Below are 22,099 nucleotides of genomic sequence, written 5' to 3' on the forward strand. Positions count from 1 at the left end.
AGTAGGGAGACCCAACATCTCAACGGTTGAGATCTTTTATACACAAGGAAGAGGTATTAGTGACTTCTCGCCATGCATCTACTCCTCTTGGGACAGGAGGCAACAAGTATGTGCATGTTGGAGTTAGTGGGCGACATGATGGCCTTGTGGATTCAAAGAATGTATATCATGGAGAGAGTGGTCGGCATACAAGCCGAAAGACTTTGCCCACCATTGAGTCGTCTCGTGGTGAGACATTGCATCATTTGGGGAGGTCACATGCATTTGGGCCACGTATTTATAATGGACATGCCACCGTGCCTTGTGAAACATCTTTGGTTTCCCATGAAGCCCATGTAGAGAGGGCTACTCCGTTGGATAAGGGGAAGAGAAAGAGAGAAGAACATGAATCACATCCTAAAAAGCTCAAGGAGTTCAAGGCAGGAGACAAGTCCGTGAAGTTTGATGTCTTTCATGGAGAGTATGATGCCTCCAAGGTGCTTGCTTTCGTGGCACAGTTTGACATTGCTTTTAGTGATGAGCACTTCATTGAGAAGTCTAAAATTTGTCATGCAAGCATGTTTCTGAAGGAGACAGCCACCCATTGGTGGATCATTGAAAAGACCACCAAAGATCCCATTTGCACTTGGAAAGAGTTCAAAGACAAATTTTATGCACAATTTTTGCCTCCCAATGCGGAGCAAAAACTCTCAGCCAAAAGTGGAATAGACTTGAGCAAAAAGACAATGAAAGTGTGCAGCAATATGTCAACAAATTTTGGAAAGTCTTGCTTGAGGTAACTCCCTTTATGGAACTCTCCGAAGATGAAAGGAAGAGGAAGTTTCGCTCTCCGGATTGCAACCAGCTTATCGTTCGGGCATCGAATTGCATCCGAAACACACTCTTTAGCAACTCATAGCATCTGCTCTTGCTACGGAGCAATTGGTGCTTAAAATTAAGCAGGATCAGGGAGGTTCTAAGGGCAAAGAGAGGGTTGTCCCAAACCTGCAAAAAGGTGGACAACCACCTAAAAAGAGCTTTCGGGAAGCCCAAAAGAGTGGTAAAGTTGAAAGTACTCCATCCAAAGACATTGCACCAAAGAAGAATAAGTTTGGCTTGACCCCTAAGGAAAGGGAGCAATATGCCAAAGAGGGGAAATGCTTTTCTTGTGGTAGTAAAGAGCACATGTTTAGGCAATGTCCTACCCGCAAGCAAAAGCATGAAGACAAGCCACCCAAGGCAAATGTGCATGCCATACCCGATGTGCAGGGTAACACTGAGCATGATGGCAAAGAGAGTGGTATGTAAAGCTTGGGGACAAATCAAGGATGAGCCCGCCTTGTTCATGTTTGATGATTGTGCAACAGCTAACTTCATCTCTACACAGATGGCAGCCGCCCTGTGGGCATAGAGATTGGGGACATGGGACCCCAAATTGAGGCAGAGGCAGCTTTTATTGGCAAAGAGGTGCAGGTCACTTGTCTTATTGTAAAGTTGCGCATTCATATACAGGGTTATTTGGATCATGAGGAATTCCTGATTGCTCCACTCCATGGATGTGATGTATTACTTGGCAAGCCTTGGCATCATAGGCGTGAGCCCTGCAAAGAATATAAAACCAATAGGATCACCTGTATGCATAGAGGCCGCATGCATGTCATTGATGCCGGCAAGGAAGGGGATTCTATCCCAGTTGTCTCTCACATCCAAATTAGTAAGGCAATGAAAAAGGCTCTTCGGCGTACTTGGTTTTCGTTCGTGACAAAATTGAACAACATAATGGTAATGTGGATGTATTGACTCAAGAGAGGTTGAATTTTCTTAATGCTTATAAAGATTGTTTTGTCGATGCATTGCCAGGAGAGCTACCTCCCGAGAGACCAGAGGATCATCGTATAGATCTTCTGCTAGGTAGTTCCTCATCTAACAAACCCGCATATCGTGTAAGTGCTGCACAACAAGAGAAGATCATGAAGTAGGTTAATGAGCTTTTAGAGAGGGGTTTGGTTCAGCCAAGCTCCTCACCCTTTTGTTCTCCTGTGTTTCTTGTGCAAAAGAAGGATGGATCTTTCCGCATGTGTGTGGATTATCGAGCTCTAAACAAGCTCACCATCAAGAACAGGTTTCCAATCCCACGTATAGATGACCTCTTGGATAAGCTTGATGGTTCGGCTTATTTCAGCCGTATAGGTTTGAAGAGTGGTTACCACCAGATTCGTTTGGTACCCCATGATGTCCATAAAACTGCATTCAGGACAGCTTTTGGATTGTATGAATTCTTGGTGATGTCTTTTGGCCTTACCAATGTCCCGGCAACATTCAACCGTATGATGGACAGGATATTCTGACCCCATCGTAAGTTTACAGGTGTATTGTTTGATGATATCTTGGTTTTCTCCAAGACTGAGGAGGAGCATAAGACTCATTTGGCTGTAGTATTTGAAGAGTTGCGAAAGCATAAACTCTTCATAAATGCTAAGAAAAGCGAGTTCTTCCTCTCACAGATACACTATTTGGGGCACATTGTCTCGCCATTGCATGATCTTAAAAAGAAGAAAGCCACTTTCCAATGGACTTTGAATGAGCAAGATGCTTTCTTACAACTCAAAAATGCTATCATTTGTGGACCCGTTTTGATTGTTCCTGACTTGCAAAAGCCATTCAGAGTAGAATGCGATGCATGTGTGAATTGTATAGGAGCTGTCTTAAATCAAGAGGATCATGCAGTTGCTTATGAGAGCCGTTGCTTGTTGCATGATGCCAAGATCCATCTAGAAACTTATGAAAAAGAGCTCTTGGTTGTAATTCATGTCTTAAAAATATGGAAACATTATCTTCTTGGGGCTTAATTTGTAGTCAAGACAGATCATCAAAGCTTGAGATACTTTCTATCTCAAACAAAGCTCTCGGAGAAGTAAATGAGAATGGCAAACTCTTTCCATGTTTCATTTTCAGATTCTACATACTCCGGGAAAGAAGAATGTAGTGGCAGATGTCACCATTTGGCCACCCAAACGGTTCACTCTTGCTTTCACACTATGTACATATTGGATTGGTGTCCATGGCTTATGGAATATGCCTATGCAGGTGAGTGACACGTGTCATGCTGTATAGTTGGATATGATATTCCGCTGGAACTTGATGTTATCATGCCCGGAATATCTGGAGGACTTGGCTTTCCGCTGGGACTTGTGCCTTTGTGTACATGCCCGGAAACGCCTGGAGGATTGGCTTTCCACTGGGTTTGGTATTGCATATACTTGCGTGGAAACGCCTGGTCTTATATGGTTTCATGAACGGAAATTGCTCATGCCAATGCTGCATTGCATAGCATCTTTATGTGCTTGCCTGCAAATGAAATTGCATGCTGTTTTCATGCCTGCATGACCTATGTGTAGTTCCGGGCTAGGGGACGCCCGCCCGTGAACCGTGCGTGTGAAACTGTTTGTTGACATGGTTGTGTGGCATGTGAACAGGTGGTAAGTATTACCCAATCTAGGCTCAAATAGCCCTTAGGACTTGGCCAATATTTATAAGTGAGTGCGTTCCCATTTCATTAAAGTTTGGGCGCCCAAAAGTCACTTGTAAATTATGACCGCTTCCAAGTTCACACTCACTGAAGTCCCGAGGCGGACAAGACTCAATGTCCAGGACCTGATCCTCCCCTTTTATTCATAAATGGGCATCTCCCCATGTCCCTTCACCTGATTGGACCCCAATTCACTTACTTATTAAGAGAAATTCGTGTTTTCTCTTCATGAGGATTTTTGGAGGCTGAAAACTCTGTTTTTTCACCATTTCTCTCCATTTCCAAGCTCTCCATAGCCATACCCAACTTGCTAGGGTGTTTTCAAAGCTTCCAAGAGTGTTTCTTAGTGCTAATCACTCTCCTCCTCACTCCCAATGACTGAAATTCAGCAAAACAGCTCTCATTTTTGCTGTAATTTCTGGTCTTTTTGCTGAAAACCCTAATTTCAGCCTTCCTTTCTCAAGTTGAACCATAGGGGAAGCTTTCCCAGGGTTCCCTTCATCCTCTTGAAGACTTTTGTCGCGAAGGATTGCGGCAAATCGAAGATATCCACACTTCTAAAGCTTCCAACGCGAAGGCTTCCGCTTGCAACAACTTCTATGAAGACTGGTAAGCTAATTGGACAATGTGTTGTCATTACTTACTCAGTAGAAGTGCAGGACTCCTTGTTTAGCCGCCCTGTGTAGTATTTCTCTTGTCCTATGTGCTCTTGAAGATGTTGCTACCTTGCTTGGTAGAACATAGAGCCAATGGTAGAGAATATGGGCACTGAAGTCGGGCCGGGCATCAAGGCAGCTCCTTGGTGATCTACATCGACATACCATTGTTTTCTAAATGCTGAATTTCATATGCATTGGCATGGAGGATTTGGCAATGGATGCCCGTGAAGCTATGTATTGAATTTCTCCAATAGTAATACAATTTACTCAAGGGAGGGGTCGGCCGTTCCGGCTCATTGTGTGTCTCTTGTCAATTCAGCAATTTACTTCTTGTATTTGAGCAAGTGTCCTTCAAATCTTAATGTATTTAAGTGTATTGATTAGCATTGTGTTCAACCAAGTTACATTGGTATCAGAGCATACGGTTCTCTTTCACTTCTATCGTGAGAGACGATCACCGTGAACACTAGCTATCTCTACACTTAGAACATTATGGACAGCCATACAATGAATGTTGGAGATGCTAATACAAGAGGCAGGGACAATGAAATGCATGCCTCCAATGCTTTACAGGATGAGCAAACTCATGTGGTGCACAATAGGGAACATGAATATGTGGGACACCCGTCTCGTGGCAAAGAGAAGATGCAAGAAGAAGAGTCCATAGTCTTGAGAGCTGAACTTACTCGTATGCAGGCTCTTCTCCATGCACAACAAGAAGAATTGAATCTCTATCGCCGCGAGGATCCATTGGTACATGACCGTTTGAAGGCCAAGAAAGCTGAATCTTATATGGATCATGCAATGGCAATGATTGCTCAAGAGTTGCACATGCAACCGAGGGATGCAGCACGTGCATACTTGGCTTGTACCGAGGATGCCTATGTAGAAAAGGCAACCATCCCACATGTCTTGGAATCCCCACAAGTACCCGAACAAGAACTTATGTCTTAAGAGGATGAACCTCCATGCGATGGGAGAGGAACAATCAGTGACTTCACGCCATGCAGGAATACCTCATGTAGCCCGTGAAGGATACAATGTTTATGGCAGTGGTCAAAATGTATGTCAAATGCCATTGTCGGTTGAAAATGTACATGCACAACACATGCAACACGGGCTGCAATTTTCTGTTGGTGCAGGTATTCCACGTATCTCTCATGCCACTCATGCCTTCGAGTGTGCTCGTGAGGGAGAAGTTATGGCTGAAAATGTATCAATGCATGTTGAGGGGCCAGCCATGCCTCATGCTTACAGGGCACATGTATCTATGCCTTATGCATCACCTTTTGGTCCAAAAATGATGCCAGTCACAGGAGCTGTCCCAATGGACAAACATGGGGGAAAACATGTTGAGATGCACACACATGCATCAAAGTCTCGTGACTTCAAAGCCGGAGACAAATCTGTGAAGTTTGACACATATCATGGAGAATATGATGCATCAAAGGCACTTGCTTTTATTGCCCAGTTTGATATTGCTTTCAGTGATGAGGATTTCACTCAGAAATCCATGATCCGGCATGTAAGCATGTTCATGAAAGGCACTGCTGCCCATTGGTGGCTCACGGAGAAGCTCTCACCGAATCCTGTTAGATCATGGAAAGAGTTCAAGGAGAGGTTCTATGCTCAATTCTTGCCTCCCAATGCATTGAATGAGATAACAATGAAGTGGGATTGAGTTCAAGGAGAGGTTCTATGCTCAATTCTTGCCTCCCAATGCATTGAATGAGATAACAATGAAGTGGGATTGGGTAAAGCAAAATGAGGGGGAATCGGTAAATGCATATGTACAAAAGTTTTGGAAAGTGCTCTTGGAGGTGTCTCCATTTATGCATGTCACCGAGGCGGAAAGGAAGAGAAGGTTTCAATCGGGATTGCAACCCGTGTACAAAGGGGGATTACAAATGTATCCTGGTCATACCTTACACCAATTAATCGCAGCCGCCACCGCCACCGAGCAATTGGAACTCAAATTGAGTCGATCCAATAAGGCTAAACCCTCATTTCAAGGCAAAGAGAGGGCTATCCAAAACCTGCAAAATGATGGACAGCCACCTAAAAGGGACCAAAACCAAGCCAAATCAGATCCAAAAGCTGAAAATAAGTTTGCTAACAAGCGTCCTTATAAGCCGGCAAACTTTGGTCTTAGTGCTGAGAAGAAGGAGCAATATATGCGTGAAGGCAAATGCTTTACTTGTGGCAGCATTGAGCACATGGCAAGAGCATGTCCAAATAAGAAGAACAAAGCTGAAAATGCTAATGTACCGAAGCCTAATGTGCATATGGTTCCGGATGTGTAGGGCAACACTTCACATGATAGCAAAGATAGGGTTGTATGTAAAGCTTGGGGACAGCCGCTTGGAAAGCCTTGGCATACACGTATTGATCCGTGCAAGGCTTACAAGACTAACAGGATCACCTTGGCCGAGAACATGTAATTGATGCTAGTGAAGAGGGTGATACCATTCCCCTTGTATCTCATGTACAAATTAAGAAAGTAATGAAAAAGAGTGTTTTTGCGTACTTGATTTTTGCACGAGATCATGTTGAGAAAAATAATGTACATGTAAACACTCTTAGTAATGATAGGCTGAAATTTTTGCAAGAGCACAATGATTGTTTTGCTGATGAGTTACCAAATGAGTTACCACCTGTACGACCGGAAGATCATCGCATTGATCTTGTGCCGGGTAGCTCACCACCTAATAGACCAGCCTATCGTGTAAGTGCATCCCAAAAAGAGGAGATCATGAAGCAAGTGAATGAGCTTCTTGAGAAGGGTTTGGTTCAGCCAAGCTCTTCCCCATATTGTTCACCCATTCTCTTGGTTCAAAAGAAGGATGGATCCTTTCATATGTGTGTGGATTATAGAGCTTTGAATAAGCTTACCATCAAGAATAGGTTTCCGATTCCACGGATAGACGATATCCTTGACAAGTTGGATGGATCGGCATGCTTTAGCCGAATTAATCTCAAGAGTGGATATCATCAAGTGCGTGTAGTGCCTGAGGATGTACACAAAATTGCTTTCAGGACAGCATTTGGGCTTTATGAGTATCTTGTTATGCCTTTTGGTCTTACAAATGCCCCGGCTACATTCAATAGAATGATGGATCGCATATTCCGTGGGTACAGGAAATTTACAGGTGTCTTCTTTGATGACATCCTAGTCTTCTCGAAGACCGAAGAAGAGCATAAAGCTCATTTGGCTATTGTTTTTGAAGAGCTCCATAAGCATAAACTCTTCATAAATGCAAAGAAGAGTGAGTTCTTCTTGTCAGAGATACATTATCTTGGGCATATTGTGTCCAAAGATGGAGTGCGGATGGATCCTGCAAAGATTGATGCAATTCGGAATTGGCCCGAATTGAGTTCAGTGCATGAGATCCGTAGTTTTCTTGGATTATGCTCTTACTACCCGCAGGTTCATTCGGCACTTTGCATGGATTGCTTCTCCTTTGCATGATTTGACAAAGAAGAAGGCCGTGTTCAAATGGACTAATGTAGAGAGAGATGCATTCCTCAAATTGAAAGATGCAACTACTCATGGTCCAGTGTTGATCGTTCCGGATTTGCAAAAGCCTTTTTGTGTGGAATGTGATGCATCTGGAAATTGCATAGGGGCTGTCCTTAATCAAGAGGGACATGCCGTGGCTTATGAGAGTCGTAGATTGCATGATGCAGAGCTATCTCTTGGCATTTATGAGAAAGAGCTCTTGGCTGTAATTCATGCACTTACTATATGGAAACATTACCTTCTTGGGGCTGATTTCACTGTGAAGACAGAATACCAGAGTTTGAGGTATTTTCTTACTCAAACTAAGTTTTCAGAGAAGCATACGAGGATGGCCAATTTCCTCTCTATGTTTCATTTTCAGATCTTGCACACCCCAGGAAAGAAGAATGTAGTGGCCGATGCATTGTCACGAAAGCCGTATATAGCAGCTATCTCGGTTGCCTCTCATGGGGACTTGTCTACCATGCGTGATTTGTATCATACGGATGCTGATTTTGCCACTATTTGGGCTGATTTGATGGCTGGTCATGCACATGCCTCATATGTGATCAAAGAGGGTTATCTCATGAAAGATAATTGCCTATGTGTGGTGTCTGACATGAGGCAAAAGGTTTTGGATGAGTGCCATGCTCCTCCATATGCTGGTCATAGAGGCATAATGCCTACTACGCACATGATTGAGCGGTATTTCTTTTGGCCAGGTATGCGGAAGAACATAGAGGCACATGTGCGTGCATGTATCACCTGTCAAAAGGTCAAATTTGATAGGCAAAAGGCACCAGGTTTGCTTCAGCCATTGCCTATTCCCACGCAGCCATGGGAAAGTATTACAATGGATTTCATTATGGACTTGCCACGTACCCAACAGGATAATGATGCAATTTGGACAATTGTGGACAGGTTTAGCAAGCAAGCTCATTTCTTGCCGGTCAAAAAGACCATCAAAGCTGAGCATATGGTTAAAATATATCTTGCACAAGTGTTCAAACATCATGGAATGCCGAAGTCCATTGTGGGGGATAGAGATTCCAGGACTACAAGTCTCTTTTGGCGGGCCTTATTTGATAATATGGACACCAAATTGGACTTCTCATCAGCTTATCACCCTCAAACGGATGGGCAAAGTGAGGCTGCAAATTCAGCCGTGTTGGATCTCTTGAAATGTTATGTGGCGGATCAGAAGTCTTCTTGGGAGAAGTACTTACCGCTTGTGGAATTTGCATACAACAACACGGTGCATGCATCTACGGGAAAGGCCCTGTTTGAGATTGTTTATGGTAAGGTGGTTTTGACACCCATCCTTCGCACAAAGGATGAGATATTTGCAGCTGATGAGTATGTAAGAGACTTGGATATTGCTTTTACTCAGGTGCGGACAGCCATTGTAAGGTCACAAGACAAGCATAAAAAGGCTGCTGACAAGCATAGAAGGCAATTGGATGTTAAAGAGAATGATTGGGTATTGCTGAAATTTGAGAAAGCAAGACTTGCAAAGAGGCCTAGCAAAGAGGGTGCATATCCTAAGCTTGCAACCAGGTACTATGGACCTTTTCGAGTGATCGAGAAGATCAATGAAGTGGCTTTCAGATTGGCATTACCTAGTCATTGGCACATACACAATGCTTTTCATGTGAGTCTCCTTCGCAAGTATGTAGGGCCGGAGCCTAGTGAAATGGTCATTGAGGATCCACCCGAAGTGGATGAGCTTGAGGAGATCTTGCAGCCAGAGCAGATTGTGTATCACAAGGAACGCAAGCTTGCTGTAGGCAAAGTTGTGAGGCGTTACCTTGTGAAGTTTAAGAACTATCTTCCCATTTTATGCTAAATGGGTGGATGAAGAGTTCTTCAAAGATTGCCCGCATGTGCTTCAGACATATTTGGATGCATTTCAGTTGCGGACAACTGTTTTGAAGCGGGGGGGAATGTCACCATTTGGCCACCCAAATGGTTCACTCTTGCTTTCACACTATGTACATATTGGATTGGTGTCCATGGCTTATGGAATATGCCTATGCAGGTGAGTGACACGTGTCATGCTGTATAGTTGGATATGATATTCCGTTGGGACTTGATGTTATCATGCCCGGAATATCTGGAGGACTTGGCTTTCCGCTGGGACTTGTGCCTTTGTGTACATGCCCGGAAACGCTTGGAGGATTGGCTTTCCACTGGGTCTAGTATTGCATATACTTGTCTAGAAACGCTTGGTCTTATATGGTTTCATGAACGGAAATTGCTCATGCCAATGCTGCATTGCATAGCATCTTTATGTGCTTGCCTGCAAATGAAATTGCATGCTGTTTTCATGCCTGCATGACCTATGTGTAGTTCCGGGCTAGGGGGCGCCCGTCCGTGAACCGTGCGTGTGAAACTGTCTGCTGACATGGTTGTGTGGCATGTGAACAAGTGGTAAGTATTACCCAATCTAGGCTCAAATAGCCCTTAGGACTTAGCCAATATTTATAAGTGAGTGCGTTCCCATTTCATTAAAGTTTGGGCGCCCAAAAGTCACTTATAAATTATGACCGTTTCCAAGTTCACACTCACTGAAGTCCCGAGGCGGACAAGACTCAATGTCCAGGACCTGATCCTCCCCTTTTACTCATAAATGGGCATCTCCCCATGTCCCTTCACCTAATTGGACCCCAATTCACTTACTTATTAAGAGAAATTCGTGTTTTCTCTTCATGAGGATTTTTGGAGGTTGAAAACTCTGTTTTTCCACCATTTCTCTCCATTTCCAAGCTCTCCATAGCCATACCCAACTTGCTAGGGTGTTTTCAAAGCTTCCAAGAGTGTTTCCAAGTGCTAATCACTCTCCTCCTCACTCCCAATGACTGAAATTCAGCAAAACAGCTCTCATTTTTGTTGTAATTTCTGGTCTTTTTGCTGAAAACCCTAATTTCAGCCTTCCTTTCTCAAGTTGAACCATAGGGGAAGCTTTCCCAGGGTTCCCTTCATCCTCTTGAAGACTTTTGTCGCGAAGGATTGCGGCAAATCGAAGATATCCACACTTCTAAAGCTTCCAATGCGAAGGCTTCCGCTTGCAACAACTTCTATGAAGACTGGTAAGCTAATTGGACAACGTGTTGTCATTACTTACTTAGTAGAAGGGCAGGACTCCTTGTTTAGCCACCCTGTGTAGTATTTCTCTTGTCCTATGTGCTCTTGAAGATGTTGCTACCTTGCTTGGTAGAACATAGAGCCAATGGTAGAGAATATGGGCACTGAAGTCGGGCCGGGCATCAAGGCAGCTCCTTGGTGATCTACATCGACATACCATTGTTTTCTAAATACTGAATTTCATATGCATTGGCATGGAGGATTTGGCAATGGATGCCCGTGAAGCTATGTATTGAATTTCTCCAATAGTAATACAATTTACTCAAGGGAGGGGTCGGCCGTTCCGGCTCATTGTGTGTCTCTTGTCAATTCAGCAATTTACTTCTTGTATTTGAGCAAGTGTCCTTCAAATCTTAGTATATTTAAGTGTATTGATTAGCATTGTGTTCAACCAAGTTACAGCAGATGCTTTGTATCGGAAGCCTTATATAGCTGCAGTTTCAGTGGCCTCTCATGGGGACTTATTTGCCAAGCGTGATTTGTATCATTTGGATGTTGATTTTTCTCATATATGGATTGATTTGATGGCTGGTCACTCATATACCACTAATGTGATTAAAGAGGGTTATCTTATGAAGGAAAATTGCCTATGTGTGGTGAAGGATATGCGTCCAAAGATTATGGAGGAATGTCATGCTCTACCTTATGCTGGTCATAGAGGTATTTTACCCACGACACGCATGATAGAAAGATATTTCTTTTGGCCAAGCATGCGTAAAGACATTGAGGCTTATGTACGCGTATGCATTAACTGTCAAAAGGTGAAATTTGATAGGCAAAAGTCTCCCGATTCACTTCAGTCATTGTCTATTCCCTCGCAGTCATGGAAAAGCATTATTATGGACTCCATTATGGATTTGCCTAGATCCCAACATGGGAATGATGCCCTTTGGACCATAGTTGACAGGTTTAGCAAGTAAGCTCACTTCTTGCCCGTCAAGAAAACCATTAAAGTTGATCATATGGTAAAGCTTTTCCTTGCTCACATATTCAAGCATCATGGTATGCCTAAGTCCATTGTTGGGATTAGAGATCCCATGACTACGAGCCTCTTTTGGAGGGCTTTATTTGATAACATGGGCACTAAGCTTGAGTTCTCATCTACTTATCATCCCCAAGCCGATGGTCAAAGTGAGGCTGCAAATTCTGTTGTATTGGATTTATTGAAGTGTTATGTGGTGGATCAAAAGAGTGCCTGGGAGAAGTATCTTCCACTTGTAGAGTTTGCCTACAATAACACAGTACATGCCTCCACGGGAAAGGCCCCGTTTGAGATTATTTATGGCAGAGTGATCTTGCCACCTATTCTTCGTACAAAGAATGAGATTTTTGTAGCCGATGAGTATGTGCGTGACTTGGATGTAGCCTTTGCTTAAGTGCAGATAGCCATTGCAAGGTCACAAGACAAGCATGAGAGGGCTGCCGACAAGCATAGAAGGGACATGCAAGTCAAGGAAGGTGATTGGGTATTGCTGAAATTTGAGAAAGCTAGGCTTCGGAAGAGGCCAGGAGAAGAGGGATCGTATCCAAAGCTTTCTACTCGATATTATGGACCCTTAAAAGTGATTGAAAAGATCAATGAAGTGTCCTACAGGCTTGCTTTACCCAGTCATTGGAAGATTCACAATGCTTTTCACGTGAGTCTTTTGCGGAAGTATGTGGGGCCAGACCCGTAAGAGCTTGTCACAGAAGATCCGCTCGAGATTGATGAGCTTGAGCAGATTGTATTTCACAAGGAAAGAAAGTTACCACATGCGAAGCTTTCCAGGAGATACCTTGTGAAATTAAAGAACTACTTACCCATTGATGCAAAGTGGGTAGATGAGGATTACTTTGTTGACTGCCCGCAGCTTTTGCAGGCACATCTTGAGGCTTTTCAGTTGAGGTCAACTGTTTAGAAGCCGGGGGGGATGTCACCATTTGGTCCATCTCCGTTTCTTGAGCCACTTCTATGGGAGTGTCACTCCATAGAGCGGCCATATTTGTACCATCTTTACATGTGGCTAGGTTAGTATCCCATGTGAAAGGGTCAATCATTTGGTGTCACATGGATGGGAACCAGTTGTGTGTCACCCGTGTCTAATTAGTATTGTGCCATATGGACGGGAGCCTCTTTGCTGTCACCCGTGTATGACTAGGATTGCGTCTTATCCATGGGACGGTCACTCCATGGTAGGACTGATATTTGTGCCGACCTTGTCTATGGGATTATCACTCCATAGAAAGGCCCGTGCTAGGACTTGTGTTTTGCCTTTGGGATAGGACTTCACATTTATGTCTCGCCAGTTTCGTGCCCGACAAGAAATCTTTGTACAAGTTTCATGAAAGGGAGATTTCGTCCATTACATGTGCACGTGCATTTATGTTTGCATGCATAAACTTATTTTCGCATGACTTGTTCTTGTGTGTTTTCTTGCTATGTCGTGCAAGTACACTGGACGGGGACGCCTCGAGTGTACCGTGGCTGTGCTGTTTGCTGATGAGTTGGTGTGGCATGTGAACAAGTGGTAAGTATTACTCTTTTTGGCCTTTTCAAATGTAAAATCCTTTAAGTAATGTCAACCTTAATAATTATAAGGTTGGGTGTTCACACACATTTAAACATTGGTCGGACATTTGCTCTAATGTGGGTGCCCAACATTATTAATAACATTTATAGGTATTATTGCATGAGGTAATTATTCTTCCCTCACATGTGGATTGAAGGAAAGTACCCACCTTGTTATTATTAGCCTGTACCCGCCTTGTTATTACCCGCCTGTTGTATCCGATTGCACCTGTACTTGTACCCGCTTGCACCTGCACTTGCTGTACCTGCCTGTTGTACTCGATTGCACCTGTACTTGCTGTATCCGCCTATTGTATTCGATTGCACTTGTACTTGCTGTACTTGCGTGTTGTACCCGCAGTACTTGGTAGTACTTACAGCACCATTGTACCAGGTTGTACTTGTTGTACGAGCATGTACTTGATTGTACCCTTAGTTGGACCAGTTGCTTTCCAATATCTACTGTTGCCAGGATCTGTCTACAATTTGGGAGTGCAATAAAAAGGGGATGAGCTTCTCTCCTGGGAATTGAATTTGAATATCTGTTAGGTATTTATCTTTGTATTTTTAGATTCAGTAATTGTTAAAATTCAATGTTGTTTGTACAAGTCTCGTGAGGCAAAATATCACCCCCTGTTTTGCCTTCATAAATAAGGCCATCAGGACGGTGATTTCTTCCAAGAAATACAACAGTATTGAGGGGGGGGGGCCGGCCCTTTCCGGCCCTAGTGATGGTGTCAAGTGTTCTTTGGTATTTTCAGTTTTAATGTTGCAAGTGTTGTCCATTGTTTGACTTAGTTAAGTGATCTAAAATATGTGTATTTTATCTTCCGATTTGTCAGGCCTCCTATAGGGAGCGGTTACACCTTCGCTTGAGAGGGGGCTGTCGGTCTTGTGCTTTTGCGGTGTTGGCCTTTGGAGCAGATCTTTGGACAACAGTTGGTGGTCCTCTTCTTCGCGTGTGGAGCGCCATAGACTTGTGGCATCTTCAGCCTGCGTCTTCTTCAATAGATCTACCTACTTCGTGGGTGTTTTCCGGTAAGTTTTGGTGGACTGTTTGCTGTTGTCCAGTTCCTTCCTCTCTCAGTTTTGCAAGGGGGCTGCGTACTCCTCATACCTCGTTCCGTTGGAGAAGTGTTGGAGATTGGTTGTGGAGTGTTTAGATCATTAGTGGCACGAAGGCTTGTTTGTAGAGGTGTGCTATTGCCGTGGATATGGGTTCCCTCTTGGAAGAGGTATCTATCCTTGTTTCTCAAGAGCAAGTAAGGTTCCCTCCTAGTGGATAGGATCAGGCACTTGCTATAGTGCAATAGACAGAACGGTGTCACTGCTACTCTTCTCTGGAAAGCAAGTTCATTTGGCCAAGGATTGCAAGACCCAAGGTACATCCCATGCCAGGACCAAGTTTTCAAAGACAGGCAATGATCATATGTAGGAGGATGACTCTAATACTTCTAGTGTCCCCAAGGCTTCACAAGCCAGGGAGGACCTGGATGGTCAACTTCTGTAGTTATATAGATAGTTCTCCCCCATGTGTTTCCAGCCAGCGTTTGTGCGTGGGAGAGGGGGCTATTAGTAGTTCCATTTTTGGTGCATGGGAACCATGAGTCGGAGTTCCAAGAATGTAAAATATCTGGCGAGACAAGTTCATTTTTTGGAGCAATGGACTGGGTGTGTTCCAAGTCTATTGCTTGGTGTAGGAGAGATTATGGATTAGATGAGTTCCAAGTTCATTGTTCGAGGTTTTTTGGGAGGTGACGTGTTTAGCGTCCACTGTTGGGGATAATGGGTGCGGTGTGTCCGGCAGCTCATCATTCTATACCTGGAGTTCATTGCACACTGGTGTGGGAATTTAGAGCCAAGCAGACTTCTTTGCTGTTCAGGGTGGCATTTTGTTTTGAAGAGACAGGTTGGTAGGTGCATCTTTTGCAGTGTATTCAGTATCTAGCCGATACTGGGCTGTCCATGGTCGCATCTTCTTCATCAGTTTTCTTCTTTTGACTTTTGCACACTATGAGCTACAGAGGGGGTGTTAGAATTTGTGCTGCATCTCACTGTGTGTGGGGATTGGGCTTTTTATTGGCGCACATATGTATTTATCTCATTTGTGTTGGTCATGGGGTTATTCGGCCAGCTCCACAGGGCGGTCGGCCAGCTTCACTCCTTCCAGGCCACTTCCCTTCTTACTTATTAACTGAGTTCACTCCTTGTCAGGCACATGTTCTACACCATCTGCTGGCTGGTATTGCCATTGTAAAAGCCTCTTACTACATAACATGATGTTCTTTGGCTGATGTCTCTCTCTCTCTCTCTCCTTTGCTCTCCCTCATTCCTATGTTTTGCTTCCGCATTGTACAACTTTATCAACTTTACACAGATTTTTGCACACACGGGGGGCTTTCAGTCAACCTTGGGAAAACCAAGGTTATGGTTTTCCATACCTCCTACTCTAGCAAGGTTGAGGTGATACACTCATATGTCTATCTCAGAGTTACCTTCAATAGTGCACGCTTCTCCATGAGACAAGATTAGAGGATAGACTCACTAGAGGATATGTATCTCTAGCCTTATTGGAGAGCCAATGTTTCCAGGCATTTTCAAGAGCTGAGGATGGAGGGTTGGCCTTTTGACACCCTAGTCACCCCAGCACTTATTTATGCAGCTCCCTTTTGGGCACCAGATTTATCCTCGCAGATTGGCGGCGCATAGTGTGTCCTCAGATCATGATGCTATCACTGATGATATGCAGCAAGCCATCTATTCCCACGAGATCTTCGAGGCAGAGTTTGCTGGGGCTCCTATGTTGCTGGAGGCCCTTCTCTTATATAGAGAGGGTGAGGGAGATGGATCCACTTCGACTCCCTCGACTTGCGATACAGTCATCACATCAGATAGTGGCCGGAGGAGAGCATTCATCTTGGTATGGCAGAGTACTCACCTGGTTTCAGGCACATGGATTACAGATGGACCGCCTCCCTCCATTTCAGTATGATCCAGATTCCCCATACATTAGGTTTACACATGAGGATAGGAATCGGGTGATCTAATACAATCTACTGGGGCTACACACATGTAACACATGGGTCACACTAGTAGGCCCATTCCCTACCAAAATGTAGTACTACAAAGATCATTTCCTGAGATTCACAGCAGATGGTTTCACATAGAGACCAAGTTATCTCTGTCTTCATGTCCCACGCTACGAGGATAGCCATTGGCCAGCTTAGGGTATCATCCCACAGACTAAGGATAGAGATTGGTAGAGTTGAGCGGATACCCAGAGAGGAGAGGACATGTAGACTTTGTCAGACGGGGGTTGAGTCGGAGGAGCACTATGTTTGCTAGTGCCCAGTCTACTATGAGATTAGAGGGAGATTTCACTCTCAGAGAGGACTTTGGGCCCTTATCCCGGATCATGGAGTACGGAGATCAGAGGTGCCTTGGACTCTTCCTACTAGAGCTCAGCCGACACAGAGAGTCACTACTCAAAGATCCTCGCACCCAACAGCCCTCCTCTTAGCTTATCATCACCAGTTTTTTCCAGCCTAGAGGGGTCGATAGGGAGGCACCAAAGGCCATGATAGTGGATATGGGAGCCTATACCACAGTGCCCCCTCGTAGCAAGCCTATGGTAGTCACATTAGATCGGGCACACACACTTGAGGGAGCTCTCGTCCCATCGGACCTAGACCACCCCCGCCCATCAGCCCCAGATCCAGCAGATCCTGGCCCACCATTGAGCAGCCTCATCCTCATAGCAGACTATCGACATCTCTAGCCTTGTATCACCCATGATGGACATCTTGGATGGGCCCTTGCCTGACATACATGGTTGATTGACTGTTTTTATTCATCTCTTCCATATTCCATCATTTATTGTACCCTATACTTGGCATAGTAGGATCTAGATATTTCATCTTGTATAATCTCAGAGTCTGAGATCTTAGCTTTCAATTTTCAATTTTAGTTTATTGTTGTTTTCTCTTATTTCATCCCAGTCAGCCTCTACCGCCGAAGACGCTATACTACAGAGATCAGTTTATGCGTATCTCAGCGGCGGATGGATTCATTCAGCGACCTGGATATATGGATGTGTACATGCCTCACAGTGCGCGAGTGGCGATTGGCCAGCACAGAGTGTCATCACACCAACTTGAGATTGAGGCAGGTAGGGCAGCACGGATCCCCAAAGCAGAGAGGATATGTAGACTATGCCAGGGGGAGGTTGAGAGTGAGGAGCATTATGTATGCAGATGCAGAGCATATAGTGTCATTAGAGAGAGATACACCATCTTCAGTGGACATCCCTCACTCTGCCAGATCATGGAGTCCGCAGACCAGCGCAGATTTGGCCAGTTCTTGCTAGAGACACAGTGCCATAGAGAGACACTGCTACGGACTCATACCACAGGGAGAGGTGGGCGACAGCTCCAACTCACTGATTTCTTCCAGAGATCTATCTCAGTGTCTACCCTGACACAGGAGGGGGTTACACTTCAGCGCATTGCAGACCTCCGAGCCAGACGGAGACCGAGAGCACCAGGCTACCAGACTCCCAGACTACATCAAAGGAAGATCACAGAGATACGGGCTTGATGTCAGCACCATATCTAGGAGCGGCTCGCTCACTTACACTCACACCCGGAGATCATGCTGCTACAAGGCATTTTTGCCTCGCCATCACCTATGTATCACATATTACACCCCCATTATGGTACTGGTTGGAGCTAGACAGATCTGCATTGCATTCTTGTATACCCTACGCATATAGGTTGCATACTGAGCCTCTAGCAGTAGTGCTCCATCCATCACCCCCCCCCCCCCCACTAGCTCAATACTTTCATAGTTTATTTCATGTTCATTTTGTCCTTTTTTTTGGACATCCAAAGGACATCGACAGTTGTACATTGATTTGTCTCATAGGTCGAGTTCGGCCTCTAGTAGACGTTAATACAGCTTTCTTTCTTTCTTTCTTTCTCTCTCTCATGCGCACGCCCCATCTTCTCTTTGTGCGCCATGCCGCCTTGTTCTAGCTGCGTGCACTTTGCCTTGCCCGTTTTTGTTTGTTACGCGCTGCCTCTGCTCAGTTCGGGCTGCGCACCTAGTCCTACCTGTTCAGTCCGTGCTGCGCACACCTAGCCCCGCCTGTTTCTATGTACGCCACGCCACCTTAGGCCCCCAAGGCAGCAACACCTCCTTGTAGCACGCCACTGCCTGCCTGCATACCTCCCGTACACCACTTCATGGGCCCTACCCACTAGCACTCTACTACTAGAGTCTAGGAAACGGCACAGAGGGGACCCCTTCAGTCCAAGAATGGAGGGCTCTCCAGACACACGCACCAAAGGTGAAAAAGAAAGGAAATACAATACAATATGGAGTAATACATAGAAGATCATGGATTCCCATGTTAAGGCAGGAATGACAACCATGGAGGAGGTATGCAAGTTGCAGGACTTGGAAATCGAAAATATGCAGAAGCTGCTTGGAGAAATACCAGGGGCAGAGGAGCTTATGTGCATGTGGCACGCCTCCATGCAAAAGGAAATGGATAAATGGAAAACAGAAATGCAGGTCCAGTTGATGAGCCAGTTAAATGAGATGCGGGGAGAATTGATTAAGATCGTGGAAGCCAAAAATAGCCAACAAGCCCTGCTCATCACGGGGTTAGAGGCCCAAGATGCCGCACTCAAAGCAGAAAACAATAATCTGAAAACATGCACACTCTTGATGATGAGCTGAATATGCTTTAGGGTGCAAGTGAAGACTATCCAAGAGGAGGAGGAGAAAATTGCTAGTGAGGCAACCACATGGGCTGAAATGATCCAAAAGATACAGAGGCAGGTGGAGGAAGTGGGCAATTGGATTGAGGTTGCCAAGAAACAATGAAACCCACCCTCAACCCCGAACATCATCAATGACACGCTTGAAGAGGAGAAGAGACGGAAGATTTGAGCACCACATGTGAGAGTGGTGCCATGGAAGGAAGGGGCCTCACGGAAAGAAGATGCCATAGCACTATGCAGGAAGATGGGAATTCTTGATACCCCCTTCGTCGAGGCATGGAGGGTGGGCAAGGACACCACAAAGGAGCCGCACTCATCCTCAAGTTTGAGGGTTTGGAGGCGAAGCAGCCATTCCTCACCAAAAGGTGGACCTTAAAGGGGGAAAAGACTTACCTTGAGGATGACCACACACCAGCCCATGTCGCACATAGGAGGGAGTGCATGCCGTGCGTACTAGAAGCGCGGAAGGTAGGGAAGTGGGCAGTGTACAGAGATGGGAGGGTGATTATCATTGAGCGGTGGTCTCCATGTGTCACCATTTGGCTGCCCAAGTGGTCTTCCTCTATTTTCGCTCCAAGGTACGGGAGGCCAAGGAGCTTCGTGTTGCTCGTGCTGAGGCTAGGATTCGCGTCACCTATGGGAGGCTAGGCCTTGTGTCACTCGTAGTGTGGCTAGGACGTGGAACCCATTGTCAGAGATCCCAGTTTAGGCTTCCCATTGAGCTAGTTCCATGCTCGGGAAGACCTGCTATTTACAGGTTCCAGGAACGGAAGATATTTCCATTGCATGATGCATATGCATGCATCTCTGCTGGTTTGAAACTGTTTTCATGTGACTTGTTTTCGTGTGAATGCATGTTATGATGTGTCCAGGTCACGGGCAGGAGATGCTCACCCATGAGCCGTGTGAATGCCCTTTATTCTGACATGGTTTGTGGCATATGAATAGGTGGTAAGTATTCATTTAACCCTTGTTTATTATTGCAAAGGTTTTATAACCTTAGCAGTTCTCATTTATTAAAGCTGGGCACCGGCCACCGGCCACCGGCTCAGTGCCCGGGCCCAAGGTCATAAGTGTGGCCAGCCCAAACGCTGGGCACCCACACAGGGCCTCATAAGTGTGTGGACACTAAAAGGAGGTGCCCACCATTAAATATGGTGGCTGTGCCACATGGCAGAAGGGATGATTACAGAGACACCTGGATGCATTACAAGCTTTCTGTGCGGATAGAGATCTGACAGTGAACCTTGGGAAAACCAAGGTTATGGTGTTTAACACCACACAGGCATGGGTGATGAGATCAGAGCCTCATTTCACTTTCCGAGGGGAGCCGGTAGAGTACGTCAGGTCATATGTCTACTTGGGAGTTACTTTCACAGGACCGCGTTTCTCCCTGAAGGAGGCAGCAGCAGCTAGATTAGCTCGAGGGCATGCAGCCTTGGGGGCACTTGAGAGGCAATGTGCACACATACAATTTCAGGAGCCACGCACCAAATTGTGGCTATTTGATACGCTTTTCACATCGACCCTCTTGTACGGAGCTCCAATTTGGGGACCCAGTTTACATCACAGATCTCAGAGAGGGACAAATGAGGGATGGAGGCAAATGGAGAGACCATTGATTATGATGATTGCCCGCATGATTCGGAGCAAATCATTAGTACCACATGAGATTGTTCGGGCTGAGCTGGGTGCCCCACCAGTAGTAACCGAGGCCCTATTCCAGGCAGTTACCTTTTTATAGTGGCTATGGGAGCTCCCTGCAGAGGTACTCCCGATTGGCATTGACCTCATCTATACAGTTGGCAGAGGATGGAGATACTCATTGTTGGTACGCTCAGATGAGATCATGGTTTGACCTACATGGTTTGCGGATAGAGGCACTACCACCCTTTCAGTACAGTCTGTATTGCCCATTTTTGGATCTCACCCGCTCAGAGCAAAACCGCGTGATCAAGATGAATATCATCAGAGTGGACACAGAGAGGACATGGACTAGCCCCCTTGAGCCCTTGGGCACGAAAATGGCTCATTACAAGAGCCATTTTCTACACCTCTCACCGGATGATTTTATCACCCGCCCGGCGTACATGGATGTACACCTATCACATGGGATACGTTGTGCCATTGGACAGATCCAGACCTCATCACACCAGCTGCTGCGGATTGAGACAGGGCGATATGTGCATCAGATCGTGGATGACCGCATTTGTCAGGTATGCTACCACGAGGTAGAGAGAGAGGAACACTATATTTGCCGATGTACAGTCTATTATGTGATCCGAGGGAGATATCACTGCCTCTTTTGAGAGGGTTTTGGGCTGTTGCGCAGGGTCATGGAGTTTGAGGATCAGAGATGCCTGGGATTGTTTCTACTTGAGCTCAGGAGACACAGAGAGACTCTCTTGGCAGACAGGAGGCCGAGCCATGATGTACCTAGACAGAGGACCCTGATAGATTTCTTCGGCACCAGCACCAGCAACCCAGCCCACACATCTCCTGAAACCTCCTCCATTGGGCCATCAGGGCACCAACCACGCTCCCAGGGAGTCACCACTGATAGAGCAGTTATCTTATGTCGTGCTCGTCGGCCACGCCCACAGGATCCCGACCACGACATCCTCACCATCGCCAGATCAGAGCCATTATTGCTCGGCATCGGAGGCGCCTCCCTTGCTTCTACTACCTCTCCATTCTAGACAGCCCCATGGCGGAGATACTTGATCTAAGGAGAGGGCAACACTTCAATTGATCAGCATACATGGATCTACTTGATATACATTTTTCAGTATTTTCCAGTATTTTCTACTCGGTATCATCTCGGAGTCTTACAGTTCTGTTCTTATAACTGTAGGACAATCATTTTATTTACTTTTTAGTCTCATTTAGTTGTTCTCTTTGATGAGACACCAACTTCAGATGTACTCTCAGTTTTGGTCTCATAGGCCATTATGG

General features: G+C 45.4%; 2 protein-coding genes across 2 annotated transcripts in view; both read left to right on the plus strand.

The window, feature by feature from the left end:
- Nucleotides 1–22,099, plus strand: part of LOC147640392 (ubiquitin family protein) — a 73,726-nt gene that overhangs the window by 18,677 nt on the left and 32,950 nt on the right. The window lies entirely within an intron of this gene.
- LOC147640393 (uncharacterized) lies at nucleotides 5,264–6,477 on the plus strand. The gene is made up of 2 exons (XM_086780058.1): nucleotides 5,264–5,787; nucleotides 5,861–6,477. Exons 1-2 carry the CDS (start codon nucleotides 5,276–5,278, stop codon nucleotides 6,468–6,470), a joined length of 1,122 nt encoding a protein of 373 aa, XP_086636184.1. The 5' UTR covers nucleotides 5,264–5,275; the 3' UTR covers nucleotides 6,471–6,477.

The sequence above is a fragment of the Cibotium barometz genome, chromosome 3, assembly GCF_041138505.1.
Source record: "Cibotium barometz isolate CiBa-2024 chromosome 3, ASM4113850v1, whole genome shotgun sequence".
Lineage (NCBI taxonomy): Eukaryota > Viridiplantae > Streptophyta > Polypodiopsida > Cyatheales > Cibotiaceae > Cibotium > Cibotium barometz.